Source organism: Mycetomoellerius zeteki, unplaced genomic scaffold (genome assembly GCF_001594055.1).
Source record: "Mycetomoellerius zeteki isolate Tzet28-1 unplaced genomic scaffold, Tzet1.0 scaffold20, whole genome shotgun sequence".
Classification (NCBI taxonomy): Eukaryota; Metazoa; Arthropoda; class Insecta; order Hymenoptera; family Formicidae; genus Mycetomoellerius; species Mycetomoellerius zeteki.
Genome location: NW_017256957.1, coordinates 2838170 through 2853474, shown reverse-complemented (window position 1 = coordinate 2853474; position 15305 = coordinate 2838170). Strand labels below are relative to the sequence as shown.

At 33.9% G+C, this 15305-nt stretch overlaps 1 protein-coding gene across 2 annotated transcripts in view; it reads left to right on the top strand.

The window, feature by feature from the left end:
* The first annotated feature begins 4008 nt into the window (after positions 1-4008).
* The window catches only part of LOC108722341 (uncharacterized), a 34269-nt gene continuing 22972 nt past the window's right edge, over positions 4009-15305 (top strand). The window contains exons 1-2 of one of the 2 annotated variants that reach the window (XM_018447404.1): positions 4009-4706; positions 8043-8535. In XM_018447404.1, coding sequence (XP_018302906.1) covers positions 8460-8535 — 76 coding nt within the window. In that variant the 5' untranslated portion in view covers positions 4009-4706; positions 8043-8459. Of the gene's footprint in view, positions 4707-8042; positions 8536-15254; positions 15285-15305 lie in introns of those variants that run through there. The other variant, XM_018447405.1, reaches the window with a different exon arrangement.

The following is a 15305-nucleotide window of genomic DNA, read 5'->3' as shown; positions in this document are numbered from 1 at the left end:
TTACAATTATTTTCGTAAACATATATAATTGTTATAGCATATTCATCTCTTTTAAACAGTTATTTTATGCCATTAATTTATAACAATCAAATTACATCTACGTGCAAATTCACGAGTTTGCGCTGTAAACAGAGGTGCTTATTAAGGACTGTTCGAATTTCGTTCGAAAGATTAATCCGCAACAATTCGGTTTGTTAATGCTTGTCGATGTTTGCGGGACTATAAATCGTTAAACAGTAGGTTAAAATGGTACAGGATGGTACGACTGACGAAGGGTTTGGTCCGCATAATTACCAGTAACGATCGATACTCTCAGCTCACGGTCATTGTACACGATGCAACTTACATACCGCCTTCCGTTTTGTTCGAAATGAAACAATCCGAACAACAAGCGATACAAGATAGTTACGTTATTACTAACGCGATATCATGATTACGTCTTCCTTGTTTATACATGATGAATGATTACGTGGAATTAGAAATATTCATGTTCCGAATCGCCGTATCCGTTGGACAATTTACAAACATGCTTATTTTTTTTCACTTATTTTCTTTCCAGCTTTCGGGTTGCACAGATTGTTCTACTTATTATTATTAATGTGTTTGTGTGCACGTGCTGAGAATAAACATAGTTGTATATTCTTCTTTAAATATTTGGAAATATTTATATTTTTAAATAATTTAACAGAATACTTTTCATGTTTTTTTACGCAATGAAACATACTTTTTTCTTTACGTGAATTACTAGCGTAATTTTTATACAATAAGTACTCGTGTTATCCAAGCATTGTACTAAAAAAAATCTTTTTTTTAGAAATGATACATAGAAAAAACGGTTTTACTGAAGTATTTAGAAATTTAACTAGATATAGATTTGAAAATAATTTTGTCAGACGATCGAAATAATTACGTAGAACGCTTGAGCATTAATGATAATAATGCCCCGAAAAAAATTTTAACATTCTGACAAGTTCGAGCGTCTCACATAATTATATATTTTAATGATCCAAATAAAATTATTTTTGAGTCTGCATCTAAGTAAATTTTTAGATACTTCAGCAAGTAAAATCGTCTTTTTCGTGTATTAATTATTTTTTTATTTATTAAAGAACTCCGCATTAGTTATAAATTATGTCTCGATAAATTGAGTTAGTTTTTACATATGATATATTATATATTATAATGTGATCAACAAAAGATGTCATAGATACAAGGTTTAATAGCTAGTGGACAGTTTTTAAATTATAGCGCATTAAAGGTGCTCTGCGAGTTTTTTTTTCTTGGCAGTAAAGTTTGTGTGCTTACTAGTGGACAGATTTCAATCAGTGAACAGCCAGTCCCGATGGTTCAACTTCTCAAGATCGTCCCATCATCTCGGAAGGTATTTTTTACCTGCTTTTACCTATCATGACAGAAAATTTGGGCGTCGCCGTGATTTACGGTCACGCCTGGTGACTAATTCTATATTTCCATTGATTAATTCCGAACGATCCGACTGGGAGAACGAAGGAATTCTCTCTTTCTCGTTGAGATGAATACAGCGGAGAGAGAATGCGCCGATTCTCGGCCGGGCGCTATTAGCTCGATTGATTATATAGCATCGACCGGATACCTCGGGGATACTTTGACGGATGTACGGTGCACTTATGTCAGATCTCGACCGAACTCGACCGACAATGAGAAAGCTGCCGCACTTGCGCGACCATAATATCACGGTATTTGCACACTCGGTGACCTTGAAGGTATCCGTACCGCCCTGCGAGCCTTGAACTTGTACGCTGAAGAATCCCGTGCGAACTTGGCGATGGTCCAAGTCGATCTACTTACAGTCTGCATCCTCTCGACGTGGATTAGAGATTCGCACTTCTCTTTTTTTTCTACAATACGATTTTTATTAGAACCCGCACTTGTCCGCACCTGGCGAATTCTGATAAAAATCTCACGTTTGACGCTAAAAATGGCCGTAGGGTGCCTATCGTTACGATCGATCAAACATTCGGTGTGTTCATCGTCCATTGTCTAATAGTAAAAAAAGATGATACGTAACTTGATTAAAACCATTGTATTTCCTAAAGATTAATGTATTTTTATGGAAAAATGACACATTACTTATGTGGGTAACTTTAATAAGGGATGAAATTTACACAACCTTATATTAAGGTTGCAGTGTTCAAATTTTGAAAATTCATGACATTGTTTTGAAGAATATATTACAATTGAAAGTATAACACACAGGAAGGAAGTTAAATTATGCATATTCATTTTAATTAAAACGATCCAATTCAGAAAGAATTTTCTAAATGCTCTACTGACAAATTGCGAGATATACATCACTTTTCTATCAACGCCACAATTTATTAATGATTTTTCTGATTATTTTACTCGTAATGTCTTTCTTACGAGTTATTTCTACCATGATAAAGAGTTATTGTGTAAATAATTGAAAATACTAGGTCATCTAATGTACTTTCCGCAAACAAGTTTTGTTGAGCCCATAAAGCTTAAACGATTAAATGAACGATTCGAGCGCGTCGTGCATTGCATTTTCTTCCAAGATGCTTTATTATTTGATCGTCACTCGCGGCGTTGTAATAAAAGTTCCGTTACTGCGATGTTCCGTGCTGCACATTATTGTCCATCGTGCCTTGCGGGGATGAACATTAGCGTTGCAGTAAGCAATGCGATATCGACGCTGTTCATTTCGATCAAGAGATACGTATCCGGTGCATCCTGTTACGCGCAATAGTTTTTTTTTCACAGCCTTTCGCATGGTCGAAGGCAAGATCCGATCTATGCGCACGTTATCCGTTTCCGGGTGCGTGCTTTGGACTATTAGTAAGCTACGTATCCCTTCCTTTTGAAGCTAGTAGAGAAAAATCGCCTCGCAGATCTCAATGTTTTGTTTAATCCCGGGAATATTTATTAATACGACTCGGATCAAAATCAGGGTTTATAAAATATTTGGATGCACACATTTGAACATATCAAGTGTCACTTTAGTAATATTATATTTCGGCCATGTTAAGAATAAGAATAAAAAGAATCAGACTTACCTTCTATAAATAGCTTTCCATTAAATTGAGACATGGAACTGTAACAATTTTTAAAAATACAAAATTTTTTCACATTACAGATATAAAAAATATATTAAGGAAAAGAATCTTATTTTCGGTCGAATGGATCTTGCTTAATAATATTCATATGTAGATGTACGATTAAGCGCCAAAATTTGCTTCGACTGAAAATAGGATTATTTCTTGTAATGAAAATGGAATTTTTTTTCTCTTATTCGATTTATTCTTATGTTCAGTCTAATTTCTACCTACAAAAATTAATATAAATTTAATAGGATACTTTTGTATTTTCTATTTTCTCATATTTATTTTTTTTAAATTTTGTTCATACTTTAAGATTTATCGTAAATTCTTTCGCATCAAAATTATTCTATAATTATATTTCTATAAAATATTCTATTGTGAATTCTAATACGTAATAAACATTCCACGTATCCTTTTACTCCAAACTAGGCAATAGGTGCTATCCTGCCTTTCCTAGCTGCAAGACATTTTTTTCGATACACGCAGCGATCCTTCGTCAATGAGCCAGTCAGAGCAATGTGCCATTAGAGCAATCTGTCTCGTACACTCGTGTCTCGTAAAAACCATTTAATGGATTGAAGAGAAAAGCACGGCGCCGTAAGCGGCTCCGCTTAGGAATTCCTCATCGGACGAATACACCTTATCGCGGCTCGTCTTTCACGAGGAGGTATACCCTTCGGCGGAGGTTATCTGTGGGGGCCGTCAGGTGGGAGGTGGAGTCACGGGTGACGAGTCTCGGTAGGGCCCCCGTCGACGCCGTCAGTAGATAGGTAGGGGCCCCCCTCGAGATCCCACGGCACGCACGTACTCCCGGTAAACGTTGGACCCCCACTTGCGGCCGGCTGAGTCGTGCTGGTGCGCGGTCGACGACGATCATCGTCGAGTCGCCTACAGTTGTAGTCGGCGCACCACTCCGCGAGTACGCGACACTCCGCGCGCGGCGGACACCCCGCGAGAATACCACCGGTACTCGATACCAAAGGACGAAATCGTAAGGACCCGTCCGAAGGACCCGGTACCTAGAAAAATTTTAATACGAATCGGAAAAGCGAGCGAGATTCGAAATCTTGCGTCTCGCGATCGCGATCGGTGTACGGATCTCCGCGAATCACTTGTTGTACTCGTTAGTGGATTAAGTGTCCGAGTACTCAAATCTCTCACGGGTAAGAAAGAGCCGTGACAAGGGGTACTTGATGGAATGAAATTCGTGTTTTACATGCGATCGCAGTACGGACACTTTGCGCGACAAATGCACCACGAGTATATGTACTATTCGGTAGTAAGATATTCGAGTTTTGGCGGGACACAGAGGCAGACACGTCTTCATTTACCTTAAAATTCCATTAAAATTTTAGAGTCGTGGATGGTAAACTCATTGATGAATAATTTAGATATTGATGGGATCAAGAGGCCCACATTTGCATCGTTTGAAATCCGCATTCTACTTTTTGAATCGCAGAAAGTCCGGTGCTCCAAATATTCTACGAATACTCCAATATTCACTATCTGACGAAACGAATATCCTTTGAAGATTCGCAAAAAGTCTTCACTTTTTATTCGAGCGAAATCGTGGAAAGAAGAAATATTTTCCAGAATCAGGAAAATACAGTGAGTAATGTTGAAAACGTCAAAAATACAATATTATATTAGAATATTATCGATTTTCAGTCAAATTACTTTGATGATCGATTAGAATAATTTTTAAGTAATGAAGTAAAGAAAGAAGTTGGAAAAAATCGAGAATACGAAGAGATTTCTTAAGATTTTTATGGGCAATATTTCATAGTAAGAATGTTTTCAGAAAAATAGCGAAATCATGAAATTGTTACGATTACTAGTTCATGGTCCTCTCTCTTTTGGAGGGAGGGGAGAGAAAAAGAGAGAAACTTACAAGATCTTACAATTAGAGGAGGCAAAATAAAAGGCAAAATAAGGACAAAATAAAATTTTCTAGCAATTTTTATAGAAATATTTTGAAACAAATCTTCAGGAAAATATTTGGGATATTAGAAATAATATTTAAGATTTTTTAAGAAAATCTTAAATATAAGATAATATTGAAGAAAATTTAACTTTAATAATTAATTAATTAATATTTTTCATAAGAAATTATACGTGCAATTAATTAATGACTTTGAGACGGGACGTAATGCACGTGTTAAGAAGTATAGAAAATTTAGACAACGGTTTTATTACAGTCTATTACGTTGATATGAATTAATGAGACGAGATAATATCGTAAATATTGCGACTAACATCCGCGAGTCGGAAATCATATGCGTGCTTACGCAGGAGATATTTTTGCTTGAAGTAGAATGAGGAAAACGCACGGACGAATGGCGTTTAATGTACGGTATTCGTATGCGCACGCGATAATGGTGACAGTATTACGTTAATAGAGATGCGTGAGCGATCGAGATGTATGCGCATGGCTCAAACGATCGTCACTTGAATGCAGTAGGACGAATCAGAAAATACGAACGGCTTATAGAAGAACTTGGCTTTACAAAGAAAGGAAACTTATTTAATACAGATAATTAATTTTTTGTTTAATTTCCTTGTATAAGAAATTAAATTATTTTCTTATACAAAAGCGCAATCTATAATATAATTAAGACATACGGTTTTTTTTTCATGTTTTTGTTTCATCAATTAATTATTAATTTTATAAATATTAATATTACAAAAAGATATTAATAATAAATAGATATATATATGAAATATTGTAGATAATTGCATTAATTATTATTTTACATTATTATTAAAGCACATGTAATATTTTGCATTAATGTTATAAACATAAATACTATTTTCACAATTTTTGTATTTATTACATTTTATTTCTGTCTAAAAATTCGGATGATACATTTGAGTTATGATTGTTTGACATCACAATTCCGAGAACAAGATTAAAGTATGTCACGTGTATGCATAAATTAATCGAAATAACAGACAGTTTTAAAGAATTCTACACTTATATATTTTTGCATAAATTAATATTCCACCCTCGCTCTCTCACGAAATATCCTTAATCGGCCTAATTAATTGGCATTCCGTTAGCCATGGAAAGTTCAAAGAAATGCACTCCCAAGTGCGGCTTTACTTAAAATTGGCGTTATATTTAGATGATTGCTTGTTTACGATCGCTTTGCGCTCCATTATATGCTAATTAGGAACGCAACCCAATAATTAGTTGCATTACTTTACGCTCGAGTAGATCCGGTTGTACTAAGAATGTGATTACTACCGATATCTGCGCCGATTCCATTTGTTTTGAGAGTTACTGGTTATAGATATCGAATGAACATTTTCTGCTAGTAATTTGAAAAATAGTTTGAAAAATATTTTAATTAATTAAACGTTAATAAATAAACGATATAATTTCGAGTAATGCCAATCTTCGTCATCAGCAAAATGGTTGAGAGAGATCAACAAGTTGTAAAATGTAATTAATTTATAATTTTTGAACTAATTTTTTTGAAATCCGTTTCCTTATTTTTTAATATTAAAGTAAAAAAAATCGTTTAAATCGTTAAATAGATATATTTTAATTCCTCTCCAAAAAAGAATTTTCGATACATTTTTATTATAAGTTTGTTCAACAATTGATTACAAACATTGTTTTATTAAAAATTATTTTTATTTTAATACTTCTTAAAAGAATTTTTATTATGCCTTCTTACTTTGCTGACATTCTTTTCTCACGATTTAAGATAGTACAAGTGATGAGTGATGAGGAATCTTAAATGGAAGTAATATGTGTGATTTTAATTATAATTCGACTTTTGTTTTAATAAAATTTATAAATTTTTTTATAATACATAAATATTATTCTTTTTTATAGATAAGATATTATAGTATGAGATATTCAAGTATTATACACAGAAAAACAAAAAGAATGCATCGAGACCTATCACGATACATGATAACTAAAAAAATTTCCGACTTTTTTCCGCGATAAAGTAAAGACACACTTGAAAGAGCAAAGTAAAGGGGTTTAGGATAATTAATCTTATTTCGCACACAAAAGATTAGAGTACTCATTGTGCAGCACTGACCCTCTTTTCATCGATCGCTCCATAAATCACTACCATCACGCGAGTAGGTCTATTTCGACGGAACAATTTTAAAGCGTTATCATAGAATAGGCATTTGGTACAAAATTCACGTATAAAAGTTTATGTACATAAACATTGTACAAATGGATGGAATAAAATTTCACACAAAGCTGCACGCAAAAGATAACGGAAAAATAAAACGAAAATAATATTCTTGCCTTCTCTTTTGATAAAACACATAAAACTGTAGCAAAATATGATCATTGCCCTGTATAAATTATTATAAGTTAAATTATTTGTTGTTTTGCTTTTGTAAAGTTGATTTCATATTCACAAGTAAATTTTTTATGCTGATATTGGCTGATCCTTTTAGCAACATTAATGCACCCAAAATATTCTTAATATTAAATATTATAAAGATAACTAATAATAGTTCATTTGAGTTTCTTTCTAATTGCAAGATAAAGTTAACTTTATATCTGTTGGAGAATCTATAGCATTAAAATCAGACTTAACATATTTCGAAATACTTTGCGTGCATGAAACACTGCACACTTTAAAATAAAATATACCAAATTTTAATAAATATTTGTTTAAATAATATTATAAACTTAATTAACATTTATTTATAGCAAATATATATTTATTGAATAAAAAAATAATAGATAAATTAAATTAATAGTTTTTGTAAACCAAATAAATATAACAAAATAAATATATGTTTATCATTTAGTAAATATCATTCAGCTAATACTATTCAAACAAATATTTATAAAAATTTAGTATTTATTTAAAATTATTTATACACAACAGTGTATAATAATATTATAGTAATATATTGTACAAAAAAAACCAAGCGGACCTTAATATTATCCATTCAATGCAGTCGATCATTTGAGCCATCGAAGGAAGCGAAGGTTCTTTACGTCGCGTCGGTGATTTCATCCCACGAGATCCACGATCGATCGCCGAAGAATGGGAGCGTGATCGCGAACTGCCCGATCGGCGAAGTCGAGCACCTGATGGTTCTTCAGGTAACGAACCGGATAGAGATCCAAGTCAGTGCGGAAGGCGGACACAGCTAGAGAACGCTCGTATATCTCGCGAAAAGGGGGACACCCTTACATGCGCTGTCGTCGCGCCGTCACCAGTACAAATCGCACGCGAGCAAACGTCTCGGCGGTAGTACACGTGCTCTACGACGTACGGCGTACGACGCCGTGACGGTCGACACTTCCGTCTCGTCGTCGCCGCAACTCGTCGCACCGTAATTACAGCAATAAATGTGCCGCCGTTGTCGCGGATGACGTCTCGGTCGTTCTCCAAAATGACGATTATCAGGATCACCCTGTTGCTGACCCTCGGCATCGCCTGTCGCGGTAAGTACGATCTGTCAACAATTTTCTGTCAATCTCGTCACCTCGAACCGCTATTCGACACTTTGGTTACCGAGTAATAATCCAGACATATGCACAATTTTATTAAAATTACTTGTAGTGAAAATAATTAATTACTTAAAGTGATTAAAATGTAGGAAACAGCAAGATATCAATTAAACAGTACTGTACTACCTCATTTTTCGACCCTTGATATAACATAGACCGATTAACTATTCCAAAAGCATATAAAGTACCAGTATTATGATCATCTATATTTCTTAAAGCATAAAATTTTATGATAGCAAGAAGTATATATTAAAAAGCAAAAGCATCTTTTATTTAATTTATGCTTTTACTTTATTATTAATGTTAGTGCGCTCTTTATATTTACTTAAAACTTTTTTTAAAATAATTTTCATCAGTTTCTCTCTCTCTCTCTCTCTCTCTTAAGATTAATTTTTATATTTGGATATAAATTGAATTTAGGTATAAATCGATGTTTATATTTAAATTTCATTTCTCTTCTTACCTTTGTTTTTAATTACTTTCTCACTTTTTTTTCTTACCTTTATTTTATTAAACTTCTACAGTTTTAATGACGATCTTGACAACGCTTGTTATCGCCTGGAAGTTACGAGCAGTCATTTGCATTCTAATTGGCGCTCTCGATATAGTTTCTGATAGCCGATCGAAGTGAAGAGTCTTAAAATAGAAAGCTAGATGATAGAACGATCGATACTTATTTCTAAACACGACTGTAAATTGACAATGCGACTCGCCGTCACTCGAGCCACTTGGGTATGCATCGGTCGTAGATATGTAATGACAGAAATTTGATGTGTCGTCGATTGATCGTCTCGACGAAAATTACTTACGTAATTGAGCGATTACAGGGACTCACGACGGAGATTAATGCATTATGTAACGCAGGATGTGCTGTTCTTCGTTCGAGCGCGGAGTCCCTGAAAATCTTTTCTTTTCCATTTGACGACGACAATTGTATTAGGACATTCGTCAAGTCGCGGAGCTACAATCTTTAAGATTAGTTTGTTCACTTTAATTAATTATATATGTCACGATATCTTAGAAATTTGCGTTTGTGGTTTAAAAGAATCTTTTGCAACTTTGTAATTTATCGTTTTATTATACGATGAAGTTTTAAATTAAATCACATTGTTAAAATAAAGATTAATTTAAATGAATTAATAAACTAGAAATTTAATTTCCAACGAAATTTTCTTAATTTTTTAATATTACTTGAAATTACTTTAAATTAATTTTATAATTATCCATTCTTTATGCCATGCTAATAAATTTTGAAACAGCAATCATTCGCTTAATCTTTCGTTCTGTTAATCCAATAACGCGTGTCATGAACAAATTGTAAAAGCAATAACAATACTTGTTATTTATCTAACAATTGTCTTGTTAACGAAAACTGTTGGGTGTTATTATTTGTCAATTGCTAATCAACAACACTACGGGTCTGAAATCTTTTAGAAAACAACTTTCAAAGATTGAGTCTCCTAAGATCAGCCGCTCAATCGCTCGCAATTTTGTCAATTGAATTTATCGCTCATAAATTTTTTTCCACGCTCTCGCTCTTTGCTCAAAGACACTTTCGAATTAGATTACAATTCGTACTGTAAGCAACATTTTCTTCACGATCTCGAATAAGTGCCACCTGCGTTTCTCGCTTTCGCGCGTCGAAAATCGAAGATATCTTCTTCGTGGTCAGTAAAATCGGTCGATTACATACTTTATTTGTCGCGGTTCTGGAGGACTTCATCCTCGACTTCATTTTCAGATTCCGTGCTCCGAAAAGTCGACTCTTATTTTCTACTTATATTCGATCAATGGAAATTAGTTAATCCAATGTACATGTATAAATAACCGTTAAAATTAAATACTTTTTATTATATTAATGATAATCATATTTTACGTTAAAATTCAGATCTACGCATTTCGCCTGATCTCAAAAACTTGCGATATAAGATTTAACAAAATTCCAAATATCTAAATATAATCCGATCTTTAATCCTGTAATTTAGGAAAAAAACAGTTTAGTATAACATTTTCCCACAGCTTCTCACAAGTAACCTTCTTATATGATTATATAATTTCAATGTCCGCACGTAGCGCCTTGAACAATACTTTTTAAGCCGCTCGCCTCTAATCAGATATTATCTACGATCGTTAACACGCGCTAATAAACACTATAAATGCACGATAACGTATGTCATGCATATAACACGGAATCAATATGCTGCGAACCATCATCACTTTTACAGTTTCAAAAACCTTAATCACAACAAGGGCCACGTATATTAATTTACGATACCAATTGCATTCGAAATCACTATTGCAAGGACATTTGTATCCATCATCGATATGACGCAATTGTTCAATTCGCCTCGAACATTAGAATTCTCAGAAGATCCGAAATTTAAGTATTGTACAGAAATTTATTCTAATCTGTTTTATTCGTTCCTTATTATACGTATATTTTATTACTTGTTTTTGCAACTTTTCGAAAATTTTTTAAATCGAAAAAAGGACGTTTCACTTGGAAGCTAAAGAAGCAACACAAAATATGAATCGCGAAAGATATGTTTGTGAATTTTTTGCATCTTCTTTTACTTTTCATATAATTGTTCGTTTCTACATTCTCAGTTCTGGTAGATATCTCAGCAATCGTATAATTATGGAAATTACAATGTTTTCTGCAATTTATAACTGCAGGTTATCACTTATTATTCAAAATCACGTACATTATCTCGGTATGTCGAGGTATCACATATGACATTGATATAGTCATACTTCTGATAAGTCTATTTACAAGCCACATCTTCAACGTATAATAATTTTTTTATTATACATGTAGGTTACATTTTTATAAAAAAAAAAAAGAATTTGCCAATTAAACTAATAGATTCGTAATTTTATGTTATAATATTTGGAATACATCTTCGATATAAAATATAAAATAAAAATAGAAGTTATATAGATTTTCTTTTTACTTTTCATTCACACTATTCGTAATTTACTATATTATAGTTTTAAAATGTTTAAAATGTTTATTTTAAAATGTTCCGAAAGATCGCTTATTGAAAATTCTGTATTAATGGAGAAAGCATTTCGATTCGACATCGCCTTCCTAGCATTGAAGTCTACTTCTACGCGCCGCAAGTAGATCCACTTTGGCAGTGAAACCAGCTCGAGGCGATTCTCTTGCGCGCGATCTGTGTTTCGGGATCTCTTTTCTCCTTCTACGTTCGCCACGACACGGCGATTGCGTTTCATTAACAAGTTCAGCACGTCATCGGAAGACGTACGTGCGACGCGTAGAGGCGGTACGCCAACATGAAATTTAAAGGGCGATTTAGAAGGAATGTGTTTTGCGCTCAATACAAAAATCATTTTATTCTTGCGAAGAGGTTCCGTGAAGTATTGTCTTTCAATCATAACGTGATATAATAGATTCATTTCTATCAATGTAAATTAATTTTAATCTCGATTTAATTTACTTTCTATTTTTTTCTAATTCTTGCAATTAAAAAGAAATAAAAAGTAAGTAAACTGAAATTAAAAATCTGCATTAATAGAAATAGACAAGACTTATTTACGTATTTTTATTTATTAATACGAACTTTTTTTTTACGGAAGGAATAGAAAAAACAGACAATCGATATCGCAGAGTTGATTTTTTATACGACAATAGAATTATTTAAATAAAAAAGCAATTATGAATGATGACCAAATGTATAAAAGAATTCGTGAATTTTATAATGAATTTTATAGTCAAGTTTGAACGGTTTCTTCATGATTTGAAAATTGTTCGGTCTGAAAAGGCTTTAGTCCCCACACCGATCGATTCACTTTCGTCCCGCGCGTCGCCAGAATAACAAATCGATGGCAACTGTGCGGTTTTCGCCGATACTAAGACGACTAGGCGAAATCATACTGGAATCTTTCACGCGGTCGGAATCAGAGCGAAACACAGTGCATCACGTGCATCGTTTTTAGCGCTGGCCGTCGCGCGCGATTTCTTTGGCGAGCACTAATTCGCAAGGATTAATCCCCGTAAGACACTCTTACGAAAATTTAATACTGGATAGTAAAAATTAATTTGTCGTTTTGAGTATTAAAAGTACTGAATAGCAGTAATACTCAAAATAAGTACCTAATTAATCACTATCTTTCAAATTAAAATCGACAATATTAAAATGGATTTTTATAAGGATAATCGCTGTCGATAGATGCAAATTTATTTGACGGAAATGTGTAATATCTTCCTTCGTCAATGATTTCATTTGATGAACTCTCATAGGCTGTTGGAATTGACTACACCAAAACTGCTCGGGCCAAATTTGATCTATATGTAATACAGTAGGAAGAAGGTTTTATCAGTAACAATTCATTTATGACTAATGATTTATTAAAATTTAAAATTTATTTAACACAAGTTAATGTATATGAGCAATAAATAATTTTTTTAAATTAGAAACTAGTAAATTTATTAAAACAGATTTCCTAAAATTTCATTTGAGTTGGGACAATTTTAATGATTTTTTATGAAGTTAACTTAGTTCATTTTTAATGATTGATACAGTAATGTTTACTTAAGACGTCTACAATGAGATTTTAAGGTGTAAAAGCTATAGCATACAAAAAAACTTAAGCAGTAGACATAGATAAGGATATCAACTTGCTGGATTTGCTACTATTTATATTATGGTTTTACGTTTTTTACTATGATTTACTCACTATTTATGTTGTACGACTTAAGTTTTTTTTGTATGCCATGATCTTAAAATTTAAGCCTTAAGACTTAAGCCGTAAGAAATTCATCAATCACAGTCAAATGATGAGAATAATCGACTATAATTGGTTCTTATGACTTAAAGCTTAAAGCTTAAATTTTACGTCTTAGAATCTCATTGTAAGCGCCGCTAAACTCTTCAATCCCTCTTCCATCATCTTTGGTTAGGTTAATCGATGATTAACTCACAAAAGTATCAATAGAAATTCAATAAATTAAAACTTCTCCCCTCTCTTCCTCTTCTTGATAAACTATATTCAGTTGGCAATCGTGATGATGATGTTAACCATCGATTAGTGTTAATCGGAGTTGATAAAAGAGGCTCTAAGTAGTAATAACTCGAAAAATCATATTTTTTTATTTGTGTCACTTTTGAAGTAAAGGAATCATATGTACAACATACAATGTATCGTATATTTCATACAGTATGCAGTGGTATTCCAATCGAGATATCCTAGGCGATCCTCATAGGTCGACCAGTGCATCACGCCACGCCGTACATAAAATACATCCCACCGCCGGGGGCGGTGAGGAATTCGTACGAATTCCGGCGCGCGCGGCTCTCTTCTCTGCCTTCTCTTCCCCTCCGCCTACCGGACGGCTCCCATGCACGCAGGTACATCTACCAACCCTTCCCCTACCTACCACTCACGTGTTTGCATTCCAGCGCGATGTTTCACTAAATGCACGCATTGCACCGGGTTTAACCACCCTCCCTGAGGGAGAACCAGTTCTTTCGGGGCCGACAGCGTAGTGCCGAGACAACGGCATGTTGCGTGCTTTACGAGGAGAAGAAGGAGGAGGAAAAAGAAGCGACATAAGAGAGCCGCGCCGAAACTCGCGAAGAATAGGCTGCGATTATCATTCCACGCGATCAACGCGATTTCTCCCCGTCTTCTCTCTCCGAAAACATCCTATGTATATAATAAAAACTGCATTCATTGAAACGCACACATAATTTCACACAATCATAGATACTTAGTCATAGATACCAAGTCATAGATATAAGAAAAAATCTCAGCGTCACCCTTCCACGATCTTGAAATGTGGATGACATTTTTATGCGAATTCGAATTAGCGCTAGAATCGATCGCGTTCAACAGAATGTTTATTTTGCAACTGTTGGAAGTTTTTCTGCGTTGATTGGATTATACTTTTAAATCTAAACTGTTGACCTAGAAAAATAATGTTTTCTCATCAAAGGAAACTTCCAACAGTTGCAAAATAAACTTTTTTCGCTAAACGCGACATTACATACATTTATACTTACGTATGAAAAGAATGAAACTCTTTTTGGAAATATCCAAAAATTTGACTAAATATAGATCTGAAAATAATTTTGTTGAACTAAAAAAGAATTATGTAGAAAACTTAAGCATATTAAACAATGCTGCAGAAAATTTTTATATTCTAGCAATCAGCTGGAATGTCCTACATAATTATTTGGATAGTCCAAGAAAATTATCTTCTCTTCTGTATTTAGCTGAATTTTTAAATACTTGAGCAAAACCGTTCTTTCCATGTACGAAAAAATTGAACCGAGGAACATTCATTCAAGTAGAACAACAAGTCAAACAATAATGTCGAAATGATGTTAAAATGAATCGTGACTGATCAAAAAGTGACTTTTAATAATCATTTTGGAATCATTTTAATGTCATCATGACTTTTTGTTTTGCTTAGGCAAAGATAGAATTTAAAATGAGGATGCGACGGAAACTGCAAGGTGAACACTTTGTCAAGCGGAATAGCGGTTGACAGCGATTCGTACACGCGCGATGTTTTTACGGAAAAAAATTAAACGTTGCGGGGTAATGAGGTAAATCACGATTTACGCGTCTCATACTCTGCCTCCAACTGTCCAGCGGTCAGATGCGAAAGGCTTAAGTAACGCGTAACCTGGATGCTCATCGGGAACGCGTAAGTAGTAAGTGTCGATTAGTCGAAC